This window comes from Aricia agestis, chromosome Z (assembly GCF_905147365.1).
Source record: "Aricia agestis chromosome Z, ilAriAges1.1, whole genome shotgun sequence".
In the NCBI taxonomy this organism is placed as follows: Eukaryota; Metazoa; Arthropoda; class Insecta; order Lepidoptera; family Lycaenidae; genus Aricia; species Aricia agestis.
The window spans coordinates 24,339,854-24,364,300 of NC_056428.1; the positions used below are offsets into that span (position 1 = coordinate 24,339,854).

Consider the following 24,447-nt stretch of genomic DNA (forward strand, 5'->3'; position numbering starts at 1 on the left):
AAGGAAAAATAAGGATCAAAATGTTTTATTCCAATTACCCCCGTATTGCTATAGTCAATTTATTTTCTCACTTTTTGTCATCAGATTCTGGTAGACCTATATTATAAGCGTTTTATTACGGCATCTTTACGGGGCTTAACCAGACTAACTGTTGCATCAGAGGAGAATATTAAATTTTGTCATAAGCCTAATACAGTATCTGTCAAAATGGCCACACAGTTAAATAAAATTAACATTCGTCTTCGAATACGGCAGTTAGTTACGCCCTGATTAAAAGATAATCTTGAAGTCTTACATAGAAGAAAATCCAAAAGTACAATAATATTATTTTTCTTGTGTGTAAAATAGCACTAGTATTACAAGCCATTAAAACTAACATCCATTATTGCACCTTTTATTATTTTGTTTCCAATCACTTGGCCAAAGGCCTTGGCAGTGTTATTTAACTGCTTAATTATAGTGTCAAAACATATTGGGATTTATTAATAACCCATTTAATTAACACTAGGCCAGGGGTTCCCAAGCTGTGTGGCGCACCAGGGCGCCGCGGCACACAGTTTAAGTAGATGATTAAATATTTGTTTATTACTATTTACCTGCTTAACTTATAATCATCAAAGGTATATATTTATGAATCTCTTTCTAGGTATTAGAAAGAATAGGGCGCCGTGACAAAATATTTAACGTGTAACTGCACCGCAGGCAAAAAAAGATTGGGAACCCCTGCGCTAGGCTATTCCATGTACATTCAATGTACATGGAATACATTGTACGTGTGTGGTACGTGTGTGTCTAGCAAATCGCTTTTCCAATGTCTCAGACATCGACAACAACAAGGATTAGGTAAAGTGCGCATAATATTCATTAGGAATGTGATATTGCTTCAGTTTCAGTCATAAGTTTAAAATTAGTAGTTTTATTGCATAATTTTATTTTCTTGACTATCTATATTGTTTAAAATTTTGAAGGAATAAAAGTCCGTAATAAAATCAATCTGCTTAGAAATAGACCGTCTTTAAGCTTATTTTTTGTCAATAAATTAAAATCAATATTTTATTGTTTAAAATGGTCGCTATTTTTCTCTTCAAATGATCATCATATCTATTATTATATATAAAAAATATTATATATACTAATAGATATGATGATTAATCATCAATTACAATGTACAGAAAGCTGTCATTTTAGACACTTCGTTTTATTTATCTTCAAGAATAAACCGATTTACAGCTCGATCGACCTTTTTGCCGTCAAAATCTGAATTGATAATAAAATATATAAAAGCGAATTTCCACGCCAGACACAGTCATGTTTAATGTATTGTTCTGGGGATGCATAAATAAATAAATCTGGGATCCTTATAAATAAGCCTATTTGAATACATATCTAACCACGTTCACGGTTACGTATGGTACTAGGCACAGTCCTTTTTGTCGCAGTTATCTAATGGAATATTTCGCGAAGGTCGGAACAGAGGACTCTATTAGCACGTATACAGTAAATAATTCGACCAAAATCCGACATGTTGCACACGCCGTATCAGAATATTGATAGAAACGTTGTCAAACGTTAAACAAAACTTTTTGTTTACTGTATATAATGCTAAAGTTTGAGAAAATTAAATTCAATGTACGTATGGAAAATTTGGCAAAAATAAAGTACGACTTTTATCTATCAGGATATGTAGCTTACAGAGTAAAGTTAAATTTAGTCTACTGCGTTCGTTCCTACATACTTTTTATGTATCGAGTACGGTTTCTTATTTAAGTGGAAAATACCACGTTTCGGGGGGGGGGGGGGGGGGGGTGACGCACACCCCGGAGGGGAGGGTAGATTAAATTTAACATATCTTGATAGATAAAAGTCGAGTACTTTATTTTTGCCAAATTTTCAGCTAATTTTCTTGAACTACTAGTGCTGCATTCTAGCGTAGACAAAACCTCATATCTCTTTAGAAAACAGAGTAATTTTCTCTGGGATAAGTCATAACTCCTAGAATAAGTACCTAAGTGATTAGTTGCCGAGAAATCAATCATAAATATTAAAAGGTCTGTTTAAAGTGTAAATTATTCGGTTAGAAACTATGTCTATCTCTAAGCAGCATTGATCAACAATAATGTAAATTACAAGTTGTATTGCTTTTTAAAATTTCTTTTACAGGACTTTATCAATCTCAGGTTCTAATTTAAATATCTATGATGGTTCTAAGTTTTTAGCCTAGCATTTGATTTTCACTATTAACAAATTATTTTCATGATATAGTCTAAACTCTAAAGTTCTGTACTATCTATATGTGTACAGTACAAATTATATAAAAGTGAAAAATTTCAGTGAAGTTTTTGTTCATCTTTTATAATACCTATTTATGACATGTAATATAACCCAGGGGTATATAGGTAGTATTTTGTACATTTTAAGAGTCTCTCTCTCATTATGGTGTTGTGTAGTAATTGGAATGCACACTAGTCGGTCACTTCGTCCATCGATCGCTTGGCAAGCTTGGGCTTCTATATTGTTAACCTGAAACCAAATTATGTTGTAAATAATTAAGATGATTCTAAAATCGAATAATCGCTTCGATAAAAGGGATCTACGAGAGAACAAGCTAAAGATCAATCGTAACGTTATCGAAAGTTTTTTCTGAAAAATCTGCTGGTTAGGGTTCCGTTTTAGGGTTCTATAATCAATAAAACGTGGTTGACTACGGAACCCTAACTAGCTGATTTATGTCATTTTCATCGGATACTGAGCAAAGCTCGGTTAAACAGCTAGTGTATCATTAAAAAGTAACATTGTCCCACAAATAGAACGATCTATATTTTAGGACCATCAAATCAAAGTATGAAATTCTTTCTATGTTGTTTTCGACTTAAGCGGGGAATTCACTACCGGGCTGCCCGCGGGCCGCCCGGTCTGGCACAAGTCTGCCGCTTGCCCCTATTAAACACACACAGAACAGACAAGTCAGTCGAATAGATAGAGGGCTGCAGCTCGGTCGTGGACTCATGGACTTGATTTTCTTTTTAACAAAATATAATAGATCAGCATTGCCAATGATTTCTTTGGATTTTTCAATAAGTTCGTATAAGCGTCATTACGTAGATCGGTGTTCATGTAATCCTTGCTTTTAACTGTCCACAAATAAAGATGCGATCGGTAAATGGAAATAAACGAATGTCAAAATTGTTTTTGTTCGTTCATTCTTAAGTTTTGTGTTTGTATTGTTTACAATAATATGTTTTAAAATATTATTTTGAGTGCACTCCAGTCGCTCTCCAAGGCGCGAATGATTACGGGCCGCCCGTCGCGACCATTCATGTACAGACTTTCCCGTGCCCGCGCGGGAAAAATGCGATCTCGCGGGCAGGCTGCGGGCACGGGCCAACGGGCATGTCTGTGCCCGTACCTAGGAATTGACGAGCAGACATGCGACAGACCTGCCCGTGACGGGCGGCCCGGTAGTGAATTCCGCGCTTTATCAAAATGAAGCTACTCACAAAAAATCAAAAATTGTTCTAGGGTATCCCTGACTATACTGGATGTCGACCGCAACTATCTTGCTCCAAATTCGTTTAATCACGCGCACTATTTTTTTTTTTTCGTATAACGCGACCATCTTTAACTCATTTTATCAAAACGATTCGGAGATTTTTATTTTTCTCATTGTTTTCAAGCATTTATTGGAATGGATTACGATAAATATTAGCCCGTGGGGTTACTTATCGAAATCCATTCTAATAAATGAATAAACTTTGTACCTATGTAATCACTAATCAGTGAATTACACATATTATGACAACATTATAAATTGCTGCACATAATCTTAGACACTACAGCTTTTAATTAGACGTTACAAATTTGTAACATTAGCACCTCCACCCGACATTGATAATAATTTAAACTGTATAGCAAAAATGAATATACAGAGTGTAACAAAACTAAGTGCTAACTGCTAATACTTTAGGGTGTATATGTGTTCCTACATATACATATACATTATTTATACATAATATTATCTAATCAGATTTCACTGAAGGTATCAGCGCTGAAGTGTTATAACTTAATTTTGTTACATCCTGGACAACCAATATATAATATAAATAAAACAAAATGGATAAAACCAAATAAAAAATCCATCCTTCTTTTATTCAGAAATATCAACACTTCGCACTGCATTATGCATAGGAATGGAACTTATGCGGAGCTACTGTTTTGCGGCTGTATGGGAATGAGGTCATAAAATATGCAACGCTATTGAATAAAGGCAACAGCAAAAAACAAAATGTCACGTGCACACGATTTAATACGATAACATGTCATAGTCAGATCGAGACGCTATGCGGGTCGCACTTTCATCGATACAAATCGACGCAGGGCACACCGTTATATTACAGATTATTCAAGCGTCGCCGCGCGTCTTCGTCTGAATTGACCCTACCATAAATAAACTTTGTGACAATTATTATAATAATTGTTATTATTTAATATTTAGGTATTAGTTGTCAAAATGTGAAAAATGTCTCTGGAAACTATGTTTTTGGTAATTTAAATCTGTTTGTAACAAAGTGATCGCAAGCAAAAATTATATTATTTATATCATATCAGTAGTGTGATATATTTTGGCTTACAAATAAAGTAATAGAGGGCACAAAACAGTAATTGTTATGTTTTTCCTTTTCCTTCCTTATAGTTTACAATAAACTTTAGTTTTTTTTAGATGTTACTCTTTTAGGTAGTAGGTACTGAAAGGATTTGACTAAAAATTGTTACGGTAGCATAGCTTTGGCTCTGGATAAGTGGATACACAAGTGTGAACTTTTTAAGCACCTAATTGCAAATACACTCATTAAAAATCATTGCTAAGCATTGAATAATATTGTTACTTTGCAGAGCTGTAGAAAATTTAGTCTTTTTATTCGTGTTTTATCGATAATCGATAAACTGAAAAATATGACTCTTCCTGACATCTATTGGCGAATAACAAAACTATTTCGTGAGCAACTAATTGCTTTAACGACACAACAACAGCTAAAGCTATTCCAGCAGATGGCGTTGTTAAGTAACCACGAAGTCAATGAGTGTTTGCTATACCGAGCATTGCTCGGTCATCCAGGTACTAATATATTAATTTTATTTATTAATGATATTAAATTATTAATTATATAATAATAATATAATATCATTCATATTTTGATACTTATTTACAAAAATAAATTGCTAAGCGATAAGGAAAACTAAAAACTAGAAAATGAATATTTTCTAGTTTTTAGTTTTCCTTATCGCTTTATGGCTTACTTCTATAGATAATTCGCAATGCATATTATACATTTCAATACTATAGTTTGTGCGTTTTAAGATGATATGGGTGACACTTCTCATATTCCTTGCTACGAGTTTGTTTTTTACAAGAAAACAAAAAAAAAACAAAATATAATAAATTATATTCCATCTACAGAAACAAATGTTTCCTATAATTGTAAATGAATAAAAATGAAAAGTTGCCAAATGCTAACTTATTAATATAAAATTATAAATATTACCTGTGAAAATTATTGTTACGAAAATATTTGAAAAATGTCAGATGCATAAAACGGAACTTATGCCAATAGAGATTGACACTGTTGAATCGAAATTAAATCGATAAAAAGGGCGGCCATTTTGAATCGCCGGCGCCACTCTGAAATGTCAGTACGAAATCGATAATTCCGATTGCAATTCCTTTACGAATTGATTCAATATTATTAATTTATCGATTAATTTTCTTAGGTAACTTCCCTACTATTGTCAATTATAATGTGTCACCCATATGATCTTAAAATGCACAAACTATAATTTAGTTATTTTGTGACAATTTCATGTTATTTTGAAGTAATAACTACAATATCAAACAAGCACATCTTAATTAACAAACACTACTGCATATTAAAAAAATCGAAACAATTTCAGCTACTGACCTACTAATCCTCATCCGATGACAGGCTCCGTCCTGATGAGGGTGTAATTGTTAAATCGTCTCTATTCCTCAGCGGCTTGAGAATGGAGTTTCCTATCTTGGACTGTGGTAAGCTCTTGCCTTTGTTCATGACCCGTTTGGCTACAACACTATGGGCCGAGTAGACGTGGTTCTCGAACTGTTTGTAAAGGCCAAATATGGCGGAGCACACGGTACACTTGTACGAGAGGTGTGCAGGTTTGAGATTCATCTTGTGATCCCTGGCCACGTGATCCAGAAGCTTCCACTGGTAAACCTGAAAAGATAAAGACATTTTTTTTGTCTATGAAATCGACCAGAAGAGAAACACGCCTCAAATTGTGATGCATGAACCTCATTCAATCGTCGAAATACAACACAAGCGTTATATTTTACTTTAATTTAGTTCATGTAAAATATAACTCTATATATATGTCGCAGCCGACTGGTTTAAAAAGCAGTCCAATCAAACAGCCTAGCCCTTTGACTGAACAACGCCATTCAATCACACGTCTAGCTTTTATATTGAATATTTTAGTCGCTCAAAACGTTCAACATTACAGCTGATTCGAAAGCCGCCGTCTAATTGAAGTAGTTCAGCGCGCACCGCAGCGGCGCTAGGTGCGTTTTATTTACAATATGGCGTCAACTAGCAGGTGTTTGTTGGTGTTTATGGTTGTTTTTCGGAAAGAAAGTAGTTAATAAAAGTTACAAGTGTTATTAAAGAGACAAAAATTGTGGAGGCACATACGAGTGAATCAAAATTTCAACAATATTCGAGGAGAAATTACGGGATTATGAAATGGATGGACGTAGCCCACCGGAAAGGGCGGTTCGGGGGGGCACAGCCCCCCGTCAAAACAAAAACAAACACAATCCAGAAAGTCCAAAAGTTGGTTAGGTTAAGTTAGAACTTAGACCACAACGCAGAGGGAGCCGAGCGAGCGCAGCGAGCGTGCTGCGGCAGCAGCCGGCGACCGTCGCCAAACAAAAGGGGGGCTCGGGGGCCGCAGCTCCCCGCCAAAACAAAAACAAACACAATCCAGAAAGTCCAAAAGTAGGTTAGGTTAGAACTGTGACTGTGCTGCGGCAGCAGCCGGCGACCGCCACAAAACACGCCTCAGAATTTTTTATTTTTACTTATTGCATTAAACTTTTGGTCACCCCTTAAACTTAATCCGAGAATAATCTTTCAATAAAATACAAAAAGTTTTCCTATTCTCCCAAATTACATATTAAGCTAATGGTCGCCCTAGTTAATTTGCCATTAAACCAGTTGGCTAAGCGTCGTCTAGCTGTAGTGTTGAATGTTGTAGTCAACAAGTCGGCTAAATGACGTATAGCCGTGTGATTGAATGGCGTTGTTCAGTCAAAGGGCTAGCTGTTTGATTGAACGGCTATTTAAACCAGTCGGCTACGACATATATAAGAATTAATAATTAATAAACACATCAACTGCATGGTCGAGGGATGTAAAATAACTAAAATTCTATGAACTTTTTGTTAAGACACCCACACATTAAAATAAATCTTATTTAATAGCATATCTAAACTGAAAATAGACTTTTAGATATAGTTAAATTAAAAAAAAAACTTAGTAGACGAGGAAAAATACAGACAAAATTAAAAATCTTAACTTTATTGTTGAAACATCAAAACCTAAGCAAAACAACTACTTTTTTTATTATTTAAAAGGGCATTGGGTAACTTTGTATGGACCTGTGGCGTCATTTTTTTTTCAGCGGCCAGGGATAAAACCATTACTATTTTGTAGCACTACATTAGAGAAACATATATTAGTAATAAAAAATATTCTAAGTAATATCGGAGCTGAGCTACGATTATTTTAGTATATTTATTTTTGCACCTTATGTTCACAAAATCAATAGTAATTAACGTTAATTTATGGAGTTATCCTTAACAAACAGGTGTGGAAAGGGTATAATAATATGTTGGATATATATTTCTCACTAGCTATTGCCCACGACTTCGTCCGCGTGAAATATGAATTATTTTTCATACATATTTTCACATTGGGTTTAACTCTTGTCCGACTAAAATATAGCCAGAATTGAGACTTCTTTCTCATGTCTTTCATTAGACAGTGGTTTTCAAAGGGCCGGATGCAATATTAGGCAATTGTAATTATTGTTCTTGTGTATTAATGTGCTGTGGATAAAATGACTCTAGGGTGTTGTTCCCATAATATAATGTCAATTATTTCCACTATTTAGCGAATTTTCCTATAGGCTAATTTTTGGCCTCAAAAAGAGTTGAAATCTAATCCAATGCCAAGTTCAGATGCACTTCATCGATCATAATCATCATCATCAACAGCCTGGGGCCATACTCCCGAAACTGATAATATCAACTTTACTCGTATACGAGTCTATTTTCGATTTCGTTTTTGATGCCATCGTAAGCCGTCCGGCGTGGCGCGGCGTTCCGATTTCTTACGTTGTGATATGGCAAATGTGAAATGTCATTTCACATTTGCCATATCAAAACGTAAGAAATCGGGACGCCGCGCCACGCCGGACGGTAAAATTCCGTGTGCACTACACGGAATTTTACCGTCCGGCGTGGTAAAATTCCGTGTAGTGCACACAAACATCCTAATGCGACGGAATTCCGGAACAAAATCGTATAAAATCGAGATGTTGACATGGCGTCTTGTCAACGTCGTTATAGCAACGACCATATTGTTTTTAAAAGTACAGAGGGACAGACAGACATCGAAGTCTTACGGCCGTTCCCAATATTTGATCTATCTCTGGTTTTGCCCTACTAGAGATAGGAATAGCTCACATTAGACATTAGAGACATATATTTTATGTCAATTGTGAGCTATTCCTATCTCTAGTAGGGCAAAACCAGAGATAGATCAAATATTGGGAATGGCCGTTAGTAATAGGGGTCCGGTTTATACCCTTTGGGTACGGAACCCTAAAAAAGCTTATAAGGCGCTTATTTTGCTAAATCGTACGTGTCCCACCCGTGACATTGTTAGTCCCGGGACCCTTTATTTAATTTTTGTAAAATATGTTTTAATAACAGGGCATTGTTTTTATTGAAATGTTATGTTCAATTTATTGTATCAAACAAATATTGTAGTTTGCATTAAAAAGTTTAATAAGAAAGCAGAGTTTTATTGAATACTAGCTGTTACCCGCGACTTCGTCCGCGTGGACTTTAATTTATAGTAATTTTTCCCGTACATCGATTGAGTCGTTTACGCGCAAATCAGAAAAGTATATTGTGTGGGAACCGCACATTTTTCCGGGACAAAAACATTCCTTGTCCCAGATTCAAATTAGTATCTCCAATCTCCATAGATTAAATCCCACCAAAACATTAAATGTAAAAAGGAGCCAAGCAAAATATTGTACTCATTGCCAAGCCACTATAATAATTATAAAATAAAGAAAACTATTGATAAATTCACTTAATGTTAATTTAAATTACAAAATTAGTTGAAGGCTTGGCTTGAATGTGATCTGAAAACTTTTTACGATAGATATATTGCATGACTATGCAATATTTTGCTTGGCTCCTTTTTATATTTAATGTTTTGGTGGGATTTCATTTCTTTTTTTAAGGTTTCTTTTCTTTTCAGGTCACATTAAAACTTTTCTGTACTTAGCTTAGCACCCATTGTTTATCTCTAGGTATATATTCTAGGTCGTAAAATTAATTGATAATAACAGGTAGGTACGATAGCCCAACAACTTTTGAACTTTCAGGAGGTTATTCGTGCACCGATGTTACTTACGATTGAGTATTACGACATATCCCAGATTTTTTTAAACCATAATAATTATACTCCACAAACAAGCGACACCGCGATTTAAAAGGAGTGCTACACCATCTATCGAGCGAGTATGGAGTGAACAATGTACATCGTAATTCGCAGTTCTGATTTCATTTATATTTTAATCAAATTTAATTATCATAGTTTCATTGTTAACTTTGTTAACACTATTTTTCATTTTGTACGTAAAATAATTATTATGAAGTCGAAACTCATTTTTAATGTGCTTGCAAAGCCACAAACATAAAAATCTTTTCTTTTATTTAATAAAGTTATATTATACTTTTCAGTTTTTAGGTTTCCTTGCCCAAAGGATGAAAACGGGAGCCTATTCCTAATGAGTCTAGACGTCACTGTCCGTCTGTCGTCCGTCCGTGTGTCACGAGGCTAGATCTCGAGACCCGCAATAGCTAGATATTTTAAGTTTTTACAAACTTTTGTTGTCGCTATAAAAGTGAATAGTCCAAATAAAATAAATGATTAATCGGGGGTCTCATACAACACGTTTGACATGATCTACGATAAATTTGCCACATTCTGAATGTAAAATATTATACAATCTGTGGTCGACGAATATTTGTCAGTCATTTGAAAATCGTGAATTTTTCGTGTGTGTTCTGCCATGTTGTATTGTTTGTTTAATATTATTGATGGATTTAACGAATGTAAGTAGTAAAATAGTTTAATTTATTAATTATAATTTATAAATAGTTTTAGATAATCATTTGAAAGAAATACTTACATCGTAATAATTTCTAGTTTACACGAGAAAATTTGGTTTTTATTTATGTGATTTGAACGCGATTTGTTTAATATTTTTGTAAATAATTGACGTTAAAAGCTTATATTATCGTGTACAAAACGATTTAGATCCTAGTAATAGTATATAATAGTATCGTTTTAGTAAAATAATCAAGATAAAAATTACCTATTTATAACGGCTTTTTGCCGGCCGCGGCCATTTTGAACTTTATTTGTATTGCACTAAGGACGAAGTTTGCTTGTGTATAATACCAAAACCGGTTTTTATTACTCTTATCTCTTATCTGTTTATTGATAACCAGTTAAGTTATTGCAAAGAATTATTTACATAAACAGTTTGTATAGCTCTGTGTTATTGAGATTATAATAATGTATTAATATATTTGTTGCGAAATAGTTAGAAACATAGATTTCAAAGTTTACAGTGGTGAGACGAATATCACATCTGGGCATTTTCAAAAAAACGTGTACCCTTGCAAAAATATGTCTATATTTTTTAAGGTCATTTATTTACCTTTTTTTGAATGTCATATACAAGGAAAAATATTGAACTAATGGAATAAGTTAAAAAGAACGCTGAAAACGTTATATTATTCTGATATTATTGAAACAAAATCGAATTTTCGACGAAACAGATTCCGTTGTGCGACTAAATGTAAAATATAATTTAATACAAAAAAATACAGCAATAAATGGATTTCTTCGTTAATTTAATCTAGTGAAATGCATATTTAATTGTTTATTAAAAAAATTTTAGATAATTTCAAGGATCAACAAGAGTAGCAATTATTTTTAATCCATAGTGTGACTATGTGACCCAACCACTAGGTTATTTTTCATTTTTTTACATGAGTAAGTAATATTTAACATATTTAAAGGAGTTTTTATAACACAAAAACCTTTTATTTAAACATTTTTATTGTTGCACTACTTATAAAAGTAAAAAATTCTTTGATTTCATAGATTTAACTTCAATAATTAGAGGGACGAACATCTCATAATCATAAAGATGTGTTCACATGTCTACGAATTCCTAAGTTATTAATGACATCGGATTATATGCACGATCAAAGTGCCGAAATATCCATGCAAATATGCACGAAAAATGGTCGAAATATGCACAAAATATGCACAATCAAAAGTCACTTAATATTAAAATTTATTATTTTTTTGAAGACTTTTCCGGTAGTGACATTAATAAAAGCGCCATTTTTTATAATTTCATAAAATCCAGGATTTTTAATTTCTTGAAATAAAGACTTTTTATTTATTTATTATACTTACGCCAATAATAATTTTCTACCAACATTTTCCGATTGCAATCTTAATGCCCATGGAAGTTAAACTACCGAAATATGCACTATCAACGAAAAATTGCCAAAATATGCACTATCGCCTAAAAAGTGACATTATATGCATTTGCATATGCAAGTATGCAAATGCATATAATCTGATGTCTAGTTATTATAAATCTGCAAATATCAACGACACAAAATGATTTTCAACTTTACTGATAGAAAAGTAGTGGAAATAAAATCAAAATTAAAAAAAAAAAAAAAAAAAACTTTTAGGTACTTAAATTTTAAATATTTGTTATTGTTAAGTAAAGGCGACGCCTTGATAATTTGGCTGTAGCGATATCGATTTTTCAATGACTAAAGCTAAGAAATTAAAGTTCATTGTCAGTATTTATCATGTCTTTGTCTTTGATTTACCCATAGCATAACACGATTGGTCAACTTTTATAACACAGAATAATCAATCAAATAGACCTGTGTAAAAAAAAAAGGATTCCTATTTTTCCAACAGAGGAGAGTGATTTAAGCTTCCAAATTTGTACATTGCTTGGTTCAAGCATACACTTTAATTTGCCCATAGCTTATATGAAATGTATTTATGGTTTTTAAATTACGCGACAAAAATATTTTGTCGCTTACGCCCTTTCCATTTTTTGCTGTTCCATTGCTTGTTTTCTGTGAAAGGCCGGGCCGGGCTTTCATAGAAAACTAGCAATCTAAAACATATCCAAAACGGTTTTTTACTTTAACGCGGCGTCACCTTAACACATAAGTAATAAAAAATATATTTGTACGTTAATCGTACCAGTTTAAAAATCTCCAATTTTCTTAATAAAATCTGTGAATAAAAAAATAATTTATTTAAAATGTGAACTAAGCCTTATGCTTTCCGCCTGTTGTGACTTGTCCGTTCCATTATATGTGACCATACGAAAAGTCACAAGTCGGAAGTCACGTAATATTACTTTCTTTTACTTTTAAAGTGTTTGTAAATAACCGATAATAGTTATCACAATTTCATTTTTTATACTAAATACTAAGCTAATTTTGCAACGTGTCAACAGTAGAAACAGTTGGAGAAAGTATAATAATGCTTACAAAATATGGTCACTTATCTGAACAAATAAACCGTTCCTGAAGAACCATCCAACCTGCGTCCGCGTCTTGTAGCAGATTTTTAACTACTAAATTCAAATTGAAGTTTCTCGATGTACAATGAAATATAGTGCTATCATTTAGTGCCGAAAATATTTTTGTAGTATGTTTATAAAACTAAAAAAAACGGTCACTAAACCGAACATTCCGGTCGGGTTGCTTTTTCATGATTATAATTTTAATTAATTTGTAGTTAAATTATGTTAGATTTTTCAATAACAAGACATTCAATTGATACATTAAGTATTTAGGAATCTAACATATGTTTTTTAAGTAACTTACTTTAAGAAAAAAAATAGTTATTAAAGATTTTGTTACAACTTCTGGGAAGGGGACAGGTGAATTTAATAGGTTTCGGTACTTAAAAACCCTTATAAATCTCATACTAAATAAAATTTTATACAAACGTGAATGTATTTTAATAAAAGAAAACTTGTTTATGCTCCTACATTAAAATTACAAAATGTTAGTATGTAATTTTTTACAAATAATCTGTAGCGAAGTCAAGGGACAAGGTAAAAACCAGGGGTACACATTTTTTTGAAAATGCCCATCTGACTAAATACTATATTATGATGGCTTGATAGATAGAAAATTTAACATATATTATAATATTTTTCACACAAACATAAAATATGGATTAGATGTAAGGTTATTACATTATTTGTACAAAGAGGGTAGGCCGGGCGCCATTTTTTTTTTTTGCACACCAAGTACCCTACATTTTTGCAAAGATTTTGGCACTTACTGAAGGGCTAGAAGTACCTTAGAATTTTGATGATCTGTCAGTCAGTGAGTGACATAAATTAAGAAATTTAAAAAAACCCCCGCCAAATAACTTTAAAAAGTAATGAAATAATATATTTTACTGACTTTAATTTTGAATAATTCCTAATTAGTGTAAAGTGATATTTTAGTCCATAATTGTTGTCACGGTGTGCCGGGGGACCGGGTACGTCACGAAAATGACGTATCTTTATACCAAATTTCAGCGAAATGGGTCCAGCCGTCTACGCGTGATCACGCGAAATATAACGTTCCGCGCAGCTTCGCCCGCGTAAATTAGACATTTCACAGACAAATTAGTCCACAAAAAATAACTATGATCCTTCACTCTCTATTTCTTATAAGTGCCAAATAACAGAAAAATTGCTCCAGTACTTCGTGAGATAAGCCCTTTCAAATAATTTCCCCCATTTTTCCACATTTTCCTCTATTTCTTCGCTCCTACTAGTCTTAGCGTGATAAAATATAGCCTATAGCCTTCCTCGATAAATAGGCTATCTAACAGTGAAATATTTTTTCAAATCGAACCTGTAGTTCCAGAGATTAGCTAGGACAATAATTGGAAGTGGCCTCTAAAGTTCGTAGATGAGCCAACTCACGCTTGACCGATATCTAAAATTTCTTAATTTTTTGTTAATCTACATATAACACACGACTTGTGTGCCAATTTTCATAACGCTAGAACAATTGGAAGTAGCCTAGAGGCTTTGATTACCGGTCAGTGAGTGACTGAGTGAGTGAGTGCCAAAATTAGCTATTTTTACAGGGATATATTTTTTAGGATCTACCGAACCTACCACCTACTACAAACCACCTATCTATGACATTGGGTATACTGCTTAAGTACTAGTATATAATTACGTAGGTATAATATTTTTATCTTTGCTCTCGCAATAGGCACTGAAAATTGAGATACAGGGGAGTCAAAAGTGCGGCGAAACGGTTCGTGTAAAGCGGGGAATTCACTACCGGGCTGCCCGCGGGCCGCCCGGTCTCGCACAAGTCACTTTATCTAAAAGTTTATTATCCGATTGAATATGCTATTAAACAAGGTTTATTTTAATGTGTAGGTGTCTTAATAAAATGTTAATAGAATCGATGGTACACGACATATTATAAAATTTTCGAGTAATCCAACCATAACTGTGTGTCGGCTCGCAGTGTGACGGACGCCAAATAGCACAATCAAAATTGTGGTTAGAAACCACTATCTATCCTGGCAACACAGGAAACGTAGTGGAAATTTGCGGTGAGCCAATACGATAAAAAAGATGTATTTATTAGTAGGTCAGCAGGCTTAGCAAAACAACATTAGGAACGGAAAAGAATGGACAAGTTGACAGATTTCGGATACAACATAGCAGATTACCTTTGTCAACTGTCGCTTTGTTTATTCTTCCGTAGAAATAAACTGCTTTTATCATCTATGGTGACCATGCTAAGCCTGCAGGTCATAGTAAAATGCACAAGCTAACTCACCCTGCCACATATTGGACATCTTCCCCCATCATTCCCCTTGTTGGCCTCCTCCTGCATAGACTTGGTGACTAGCCCGTGAGAACCTAGCAGGTGCCTCTCCAAACCTTGGTCCGTGAAAAACCTGAAATTTTACAATATTTTACGTGTATATGTCGAAAACAAAATACGCCGTTTTCTTCTCTTGTCTTGATTTAGGGCTTATTTTTCATAGTATAGTTTGATCCATTCAAACATTATAACTTGTGAATTTTGATAATAAATGTACAGAGGCAATCATCGATTGCTCTGTTAACAAATGATCAATACTTTTTAACTTTTTTTTTAAATTATAATACTCTTTCGTACAAGGTTTTTTTTTTTTGCGGGGATGACATTGTCATAGCCCTACCATACGACATTTTCATCCAATCTGAGGCATGCCGCATGACATTCCATAATGATTAAAAACGACACCAGGCATAATTGAAGACATTTCTGCTGCATGATGATTCTGGGATGACATTAGTAAGAGAATGTCAGTTTACAACCGCAGCTCTCTAGGGACGACTTTAGTTTTGGTTAAAGACAGCCTTATAGGCCTACAAAAATTCTATTTACCTCAATTGACACTTCTGGCAGTTGAGAGGTGGGGAGTTGGTCATCATTTTGGGGTGTATTTTGACCCTGTGTATCCACTGCATGTGGCTTCGCAGCTGCTCCAGATCTTTGATGTAGCCATCACAGATCTCACATATGACACACCCGTCCTTGTTGGGTGGGACCATCTGTCGTTGAGTCTGAACTTGTCTTGGTAACGGAGTTATGGATATTGACGGATGGTTGGATAGCTTCGGCTTGGAGCCACTCTGTAAATTAAAATGGGTATATTTAAAATCACTGCAATAAATATAATAATTTAAAATATCTATAGGGATACAGTATTGCTTATACAAGAATTGTTGTCTTTGTCATTCACATAAAATCTCTACTAACATTGCTGATGTGATATTTGCCTGCACAAGCAATAATTATGACCTGAAATGCGTTGTAACTTGTAAGTAAAGGTTTACTATTCACTGTATATTTTGACATTATGGACAAGTTGTCCATAATGTCAAAATATACAGTGAATAGGAACCGACAACCATAATTATTATTATTGTCACCATGATAATGAAGTTGTCTATAGCAAGCACAATCAACAATAAGTGTATTATGTAGCCCTCTACAAAATATTCGTTAGTAAATCGCTGATATAAGTCCATCAAAGGCTAATGCATAGACGCACAAGCAACTCAACAAAAGACAACTTTAGCCAAATATTTTTCATCTCATAATATGTTCTTTTTGGCCATGTATTAAATATGCTAAACATTAATGTACCATAACAATAGACAGTATAATGCCAGACTAGCCCTATCTATAACAATAGCAGGCTCTTCACCTGATTGTAAAACGGAGTTGTAAATTTCTGTAGATGAAACAAATGCTGTACCAAAATTGAAAAATAAAGTTAACTCACAGGGAAATTATTCTGCATGAAGGCTGCAGAGGGTATACTGGGCCTGATGGTCGCCCCACCCCTGAGTATTGATACACCTTGCACGGAGTTAGCTCGGGGCATGGGCACAGGCGTCCGTAATCGAGGTCGGAAGTTGTTTGGTAATATACTGTTTATGATAGCCTTTCCGACGTGATTCTGAATCATGGGAGCCCGATTGAAGTTGTACTGGTACGGATTCATTATTGGTGTTTTCGTTCGCGCCTGTAAAATATGTAATACATATTTAGTAACATAGTTTTATGGCTGGGAAAAATACGAGAGAGAATGAGAGAGTTTCCAACGGCGGAAATTGAGTTACATATTGATACTAAGCAACTTGCAAGCAAATAACTTTGTTAGTTACAATTAATTTTTCGTGTGGCAACCGTGTGTTTTTCGGTGATATAAACAATCTACTCCTTTCCCGGGACTAAGAGAATTTCCATCACCAAATTGGAGTGTAAAGAAATAACGGACAGATGAGCAAGCATACTTACTAGTTTATATAAAATCTGTTGTTCTTACCGTGAGTATTTTCGCCGGCGGTTCCCATTCGAATGGCGGCGCCAAGTTGAGATTTGGTTTGAACCGTTTCGCGCATGCTATTTGATGCCGCGCCAACTTCCCTTTTCCGTTATCCTCAAATGGACAGTTCGAGCACTGATGATATGCCGGCGGCCTCTCGAACTTTGCCCGTATACCGTGTTGCCACTCCATGTGAAATAGGATATCGTGTGGTCCTTTCACTTCGAACGTACAGAAATTACACTTGTACATGTTGTTTTTCATGTGCGGCGTTTCCATGTGATGAGACAACACCATGCGTGACTCCGATTTGAACGAACAAAACTTACACTTCTGTTGCTCGAATTCAAACGGTGCACATTTTTTATCACTAGCAGCTATATTTTTGTTTAGACTTACAATAGACAGTTGGGTCGCTTGTGTTACTAGTCCCAATTTCTTTTCTTTCACCAATTTCCTATTTTGTTGCTTAAGTAAATCGTTTTGAACATATTTCTTAACTAAATTAAGGCCAATTTTTGTGAAAAATTTACCAAGTGTGAGATCAAAGTAGTCTAGTTTTTTAGATTTATTGCCTAAATTGGAGTCAATTTCCTTGCCGCTATCATCATCCTTAGAGTCTGAAGAATATCCGTCCCAAGATTCATCTTCTATGTTTTTTTCTTGCTCTGTAATTTTTTTTTAGGTTAATAGTAACTATTTCAATGCACGAGTTATTCTCTTATTAATAGTAAAACAAATATGTTGTAAATCTTACCTTTATCAGCAGATGCTTCGTCTTTCTCTTCATCGTCTTGATCTTCTTTTTTAACTTTAGCATCTGTATCGGAACTGCCTAATTTATCGCCATTTTCTTTTGTAGACGCCTTATCAACCTCGTCCTTTTCAAATTTTTCATCTTCTAATTTTTTAAGTTCTAACTTTTCTTTTTTCTCCTCTTCCTTCCTAAGTTTTTCTTCTGCAACTTCTTTCCGCAGTTTCTCAACAAACTGTTTTAACGGTTCTACAGGAGGCTTTTCATAAACATAGGGTACAATAAACGAGGGGGCTTCGACGACGAACATATCATCAGTGAGGGATGGTAATATAGCAGGTTGTGGAGTCGCTTGGGCTGGTTTTATCGTCAGATTTTTATTCTTAACACCAATAGGCGTCAAAGTAGTATTGGGGCCTAAAACTTTCTGATATAAATTTGGAATGTTTGCAATGTTATTGATGATATTTTTTGGTAAAATAGGCTTATTTGGTGATTTAATTTTAATGGGAGGCAATGCTTTTTTCTCCTCAATATCGGGCCCCTCGTCATCATACCGTTTACGTTTTATTCCTCTACTACTTCTTCTTAATTGCATTTTTTCTACTGGTTTTGGTTGCAACAATTCTTTATTGTTTGCCTTTTCATTGTTAATTTCCGATGACTCTTTGACACCTGAATCGGAATTTTCATTAGACTCTTCATTTAAATTCTCTGAACAATCATTTTCATCGATAGAATCATTATCTAGGTTTTCATTTACTACATTACTATCACCATGTAAACTAGTAGAAATATTGATGATTTCCGAACTATCGACATTTGAAACGTGGCCATCGTGATTTGGATCGTCTTTAGAATCGTCGTCAAATTCATTGTTAATATCCTCTAAATCATCTTCTAAATTTTCAAATTTTACAATATCTTTAGGTGGCCCTGTTTCGTTATAGTTCTTTTTTATAATTTGTGTGTTAAAATTCTGTAGATGCTGAAAAGCCTCCTTTAGTTCAGCTTCTTTCAGTTCATCATCGGAATCCGAACCTTCGGACGAACCTTGTTCTATTTTGAGTGTATCTAAATCTACTTCTTCGTGTATCTAAAACCAAGTAAAAATATTCATGAAAAATAAACTCAATTAATCCTCCTTGCACATAGAAAGTTCTGTTTGACGACGCGATGTTATGCGCCTTACCGAGAACAAATAAGATCTAATCTTGGGTGGCGTTGTACAGCAAAGGCCTAAATCTGATTCAAAATATGTATCATAGTGTACGTTTTTATTACATTGAAAAACCTGAATCCTGGCAAGCGCCCAAACGTGTTAATGCACCTAGTTCGAGAGTTCTGAAAGTTCTGTCTATTGGCTACTATGATAACACTGCAATCGCGTCTTTAGAGTTCAGACGAATTCTACTGCATATAATCTATTCGCGTTAGGTTTATTCGTTATTGATATGAACTTTTCGTGATTTTATTTATCATCTGTATCAATATTATTTGCACTGATGTACAAAATATGACAAAATTAATCAATTTAATCGGCAACCTACTTACTAAAAACTAAAGAATACTAGCGACCCGCCCCGGCTTCGCACGGGTATAAAATATATATACTAAGCCACTCACTGAAAAAATTATTAAAATTGGTTCAGTAGTTCGGATTTATATTTGTTACGCTCAAAGACCGAAATCGCTCAATGAGCGAAAAAATGGCTCACAACGCGTTGTGGTCACAGTGAAACAGCCACGACGAGAAATTCGCGTCGTGGCTCTAATGAAAACGGCCACGACGCGTTCTGGCAATCACAAAAAGACCATAACGCGAAATTCGTGTCGTGGCTGATATGCTGTTCGTTTTTCTTGATTTTTTCTTGATTGATTAATCGTCCATAGGTATGGAAGAATGTACTGGAAATTTACGAAAAAAAATATTGCTTCTCCTTAGAAACTTTGTTGGTCTAATATAGGGGTTCCAAAACTTATTTTGGCCACTGCCCACACCCCCTGAGTCATCCCCTTTCGCGGAATATTGCTAAAAATAATAACAAACTAAATTTTAAGCTATGGATTTCCGCAAAGTAACGCCTGATTCTATTAACTACTTGAAATTTTCACAAAATTTTCAATTATATATTGTGTTCTTTAATATTTAGTAATAAAATTAAAATAAAATAAATAATTAACTTTTTTTTACCTACATTCGCTCTTTAACGGTACGGAACCCTTCGTGCGCGAGTCCAACTCGCACTTTTCCGATTATTTATCTTCATAGGATATTTACATGAGAAGTACGGGTCAGCTTAGTGTGAAAGCCCGAGAAAAACTAAAATGGCTGCCATTTTACAACCGTGAGAGAGAGAAAAAATTTGAGAACCATTTTGTCGATAAAATATGCCATAGATCATGACATTAAAGGATCGGACACCGGTGTCGGGACACTATATTTATATATATTGTATATTTTTTTAAATTTTGTAATATCGCCAAGCTATTAGAAATATTTTTAGTTCTGGCCGCGCATAATTTTTTTAACCAGAATGCCTGTTGTCCTTTGATAATAAGCTGATTTGAAATAAAACGCAAGGCTAGAGAATTAATTAGTAAATTGTAGGCTGAATTTTTTAATAAATATTACGTATAGGTTTTTCACTTTAAAAGTTTAAAATGAATAATTATATCTATTTAAATCTATAGCTCAGAAATTAAAAACTGGCCCTTCATAGAGGTCTGGCAGATTGTCATGCTACATACTTTAACCTTTTGAGCTTCTATAGTGTAGAATAATCTTAACGAAGTAGACAAATTTCTTTTTAATATTATGCACTTTTCTTGAAAGTCACAGAAATGCCTATCTGCATTTTAAGGGATTGCAAACACCTGTCGATATGCAGGGTGTAAATATTATAATATTGGTATATGAAAAAAATTATGTAATTACATATTTTTAAGCACATCCATTATAACTATTAACGCATCAATTCCCAAGCGGCAGCCGGCTGCCCCATAACAATTGAAAATCTATTGTGTTTGTGATACCCACAATGGAGGTAATAATAGGATAATAATAGGCTAATAGGCCCTAAAAGTTTAACACTATATTATGCCCCTATATTATATGACATATTATGGGCATCCTTTACGGAAGTTCCAATAAATTTTCTAAACAACATTTGCTAAAAAGCTTGCCTGGGGCACTGCCCCCAGATTGTATGTAATTTTGTATATTAAATATATATTGTATATTTGGTATTTAATGAATATATACAGTGTAAACTCCATGTAACGTCACTCTATTTATACATAAACGTCGTTATACATAAACTTTGAAACTGTAAATACGGTTAGTAAAAGAAAATCACTGTATAATGATTAATGACAAAAAAGTATTGATTTTTCTTCTCTCCATTTAACAACAACTCCATATAACGTCATCAAATGCACAGTCCCTTCAGTGTCGTTATATAGAGTTTACACTGTATTGTATTTGTAAAATAAGTAGTACATATATTACTTATGGATATATGTATATAATATAAAAATGCATCATATTTATTTGTTTAGTTAGGTTTATAAAAAAATTCTAGATTTAATTAGTTGTAGATTGTTTTTGCACATTGCCTCTTTGCTTTTTATATAATATAATTTCCTGCTTTTTGGTTGCTTGGAAGAAATTGCTGCCTAGCAATAAAGCCGCCTAAGTTTATGTTTCTATTTAGGTTGTGTAATATTCAATCATTCAATCAACACTAAATGAAATATACAATTTATTTTAATATACATAAACCTGACCTCTCTATTGTACCTAGTTTACTTTCACAATTATAATAAATTGTATGATAATATAATAGCATAATCTTCAAATAGTATTCAAGTCATAAATGTATAACAGCTGCACCCAGACATTTAATGATTAAATAACATTGATTTAATGCAGGGTTTGACAGAAAATGGAAGGAGCTTGGATCAAAATCTTCATTAAAATTAAGTAATTAATAAATCTCTGAGTACAGCCGTAAGAACTATTTGTAAAACTTAGGTATAGATTCCTAGGTGCATGATACCTGACGACGCAGTAGGTATAAAAAAACACTGTTATATATTATGATATATATTATGTTATAATATTATGAATAGCTGAATGCTAATAGAGATAATGATGTAGATAGTATAGATGTTGCAGTCAACATGGTACCATTTATTGTAACATGAATAGGCTAGGTAGTGACCTAGCCTATTCATGTCTAGTGAGACAGATACAAGATAAATTTAGAACTAGGTATTTAAGCTTAACTGCTGCAATGTTATTTCATGTTAAAATTGTAGGACTAAATGTTTACAAAATGCAGTATGACTGTAATTGTTAAAATAGAACCTAATTAGATCAGCTGCTTTGTAAACAAATGTTACTTACATTGCTTATGTCTGTGTCGGCACCATTAATTTTTGGTTCAATGTCCTTGGTCACTTGCTCCTCCATTTCATTATCATTGACCTCCTCAGACTTAGCAGTAAGGACCATGGGCTCCTCTGTAGCACCTTCGACCTCCATATTCATCATGTGAGCAGGTGTAGATCCATATGGAGGAGTTTCCCACCTAAGTGTATATTTAGGTTATGTTATTTACTATCAGAACGAGCGTAATTTTTTTTTGTACCGCCCGCCCCCCTCGCCCCTCCTCCCACTACGCTGGCAAGGCGCTGGCAATCAAAATGGCGGGTCTCGATGCTATATTTTTATTACACGTAAATATCTTCGTCTCGACATACTAAAGTCAGAAATCTACCACACTCGATATTCGGCCCCGACTGTTCAATAAACATAAACAAACCACTACATACTCCCGATTTTGATGATTATTTCCACTATTTTCTATTCGAAATACAAATTCATTAAATGTAGGCCGTTAACCATATCATAGAATAACCGAGATAACAAAATTTCGATTTCATGTCCAGTTAGAAAAAGTGGGATAAAGCATTTTGATCTCGAGGTAAACAAGATTGCCGGTATTTAGATTGCCACTATAAAGTTACATATAACAATACGATTTTCTGCTTTTCCTTGACGTTTCTTGTATAATTTTATATAGTACCTGATCCGATCTACAGTTTGCCGTCGTTCACGTAGCTGACACTTTTCTGGTACTCGTCCGACGTTCACTAGCTACTTGGTTAATTCAATGGTATAACCCAAATTGCCTCTGCTAGAGTAAATAATCGACGATAGCAGTTGATTATATCAACATTGATATCACACACAAACAACTTAAATTTAGCTTATAACTATAACGATAACTTTAAACTAAATCTTGAAAATATAAAAAAATTGGGAGACCGCAACATGGACTCTAGACACAGCTCAACTCACAAACCCAATATGGCCGCCGCCAGGCGCCAGCCGCCAAGAGTCAAGACCCAAGACCCAAGTCCGCCGCCGGCGGCGAGCGACCTGTGCCGGCAACATCAAATTTCAAGTCAAGATGGTCACGTGACTTAGACTATTCAAAAAAAATCAAAAAAAGAAATCTGGGGCCAAAATGAACCCATTTTACACATCTATTTCATTTTTTTTTGCGGATTTTTTAAATCTTGGGCCAAAATGGGTTCATTTTGGCCCCAGATTTAAAAAATCCGCCAAAAAAAAATGAAATAGATGTGTAAAGAAAATCAAACTGAATACAGGGAGTTTACAGGGTTCCAGGTTGGTTTCAGGGGTCAACAAGGAACCCTAAATAGTTTCGGTCTGTCCGTCCGTGCATGGGCGTACCCAGGATTTCAGTTAGGAGAGGGCAGCTCTGTTTCGAGAATTACCTATATATGGTTATATAAATATGGTTATTCTGGTACCGTATCGTACCTATCTTGAAATAAAAAATCATAAGTAGTGAGTACCTAGGTATCAATTTACATTTATTAATACTGAAAAATATTTTGTTTTCAAGACTTCAATTTGCGCAGAGTCGGTAACACGTTTTTATACTTAACTAGATGTCCCGCGCGGCTTCGCCCGCGTAAATTAGGAATTTTACGGAAACCGTACAATATTTTCCCATAAAAAATAGCTTATGTCCCTACTCCCTTCACTTGGTCTACTCTATATCTGTGCCAAATATTGCCATAAAAATTGCTCCAGTAGTTCATAATTTCTAATTTTTCCCCGATTTTCCCACATTTTCCTGAGTTTCTTCGGTCGTATTAGTCTTAGCGTGATAATATTATATAGCCTTACTCGATAAATGAGCTATCTAACACTGAAATAAGTTTTTAAATCGGACCTGTAGTTCCTGAGATTAACGCGTTCAAGCAAACATACTTACTCTTCAGGTTTGTAATATGAGGTAGGTAGATTTTTTTTAATTATCGCTTGACAAATTACTCGAGCCT

At 34.3% G+C, this 24,447-nt stretch overlaps 1 protein-coding gene across 2 annotated transcripts; it reads right to left on the reverse strand.

Annotated features, from left to right (window-relative positions):
* Positions 1 to 1,579: 1,579 nt before the first annotated feature.
* LOC121738743 (MOG interacting and ectopic P-granules protein 1) lies at positions 1,580 to 23,422 on the reverse strand. 2 transcript variants are annotated; one of them, XM_042130979.1, is made up of 10 exons: positions 23,157 to 23,422; positions 22,475 to 22,658; positions 18,067 to 19,159; positions 17,310 to 17,977; positions 16,764 to 17,006; positions 15,860 to 16,107; positions 15,263 to 15,383; positions 5,959 to 6,248; positions 5,894 to 5,897; positions 1,580 to 2,520 (listed from the first exon to the last, which is right to left on the reverse strand). In XM_042130979.1, coding segments are annotated over exons 2-9 (2,811 nt in total). In that variant the 5' UTR covers positions 22,622 to 22,658; positions 23,157 to 23,422; the 3' UTR covers positions 1,580 to 2,520; positions 5,894 to 5,896. The 2 variants fall into 2 exon arrangements, with proteins under 2 accessions (XP_041986913.1, XP_041986912.1); XM_042130978.1 differs by lacking the exon at positions 5,894 to 5,897 and having other exon boundaries at positions 5,955 to 6,248.
* Positions 23,423 to 24,447: the final 1,025 nt, after the last annotated feature.

Bases quoted from the DNA above. Each gene is read 5' to 3' on its own strand.
- LOC121738743 (XM_042130979.1), bottom strand. From the start codon at position 22,621: ATGATGAATATGGAGGTCGAAGGTGCTACAGAGGAGCCCATGGTCCTT. The intron at 19,160-22,474 runs GTAAGTAACATT...ACTTGGTTTTAG, and splicing joins CCGACACAGACATAAGCAAT to ATACACGAAGAAGTAGATTT. The intron at 6,249-15,262 runs GTGAGTTAGCTT...TTATCTTTTCAG, and splicing joins GATGTCCAATATGTGGCAGG to GTTTACCAGTGGAAGCTTCT.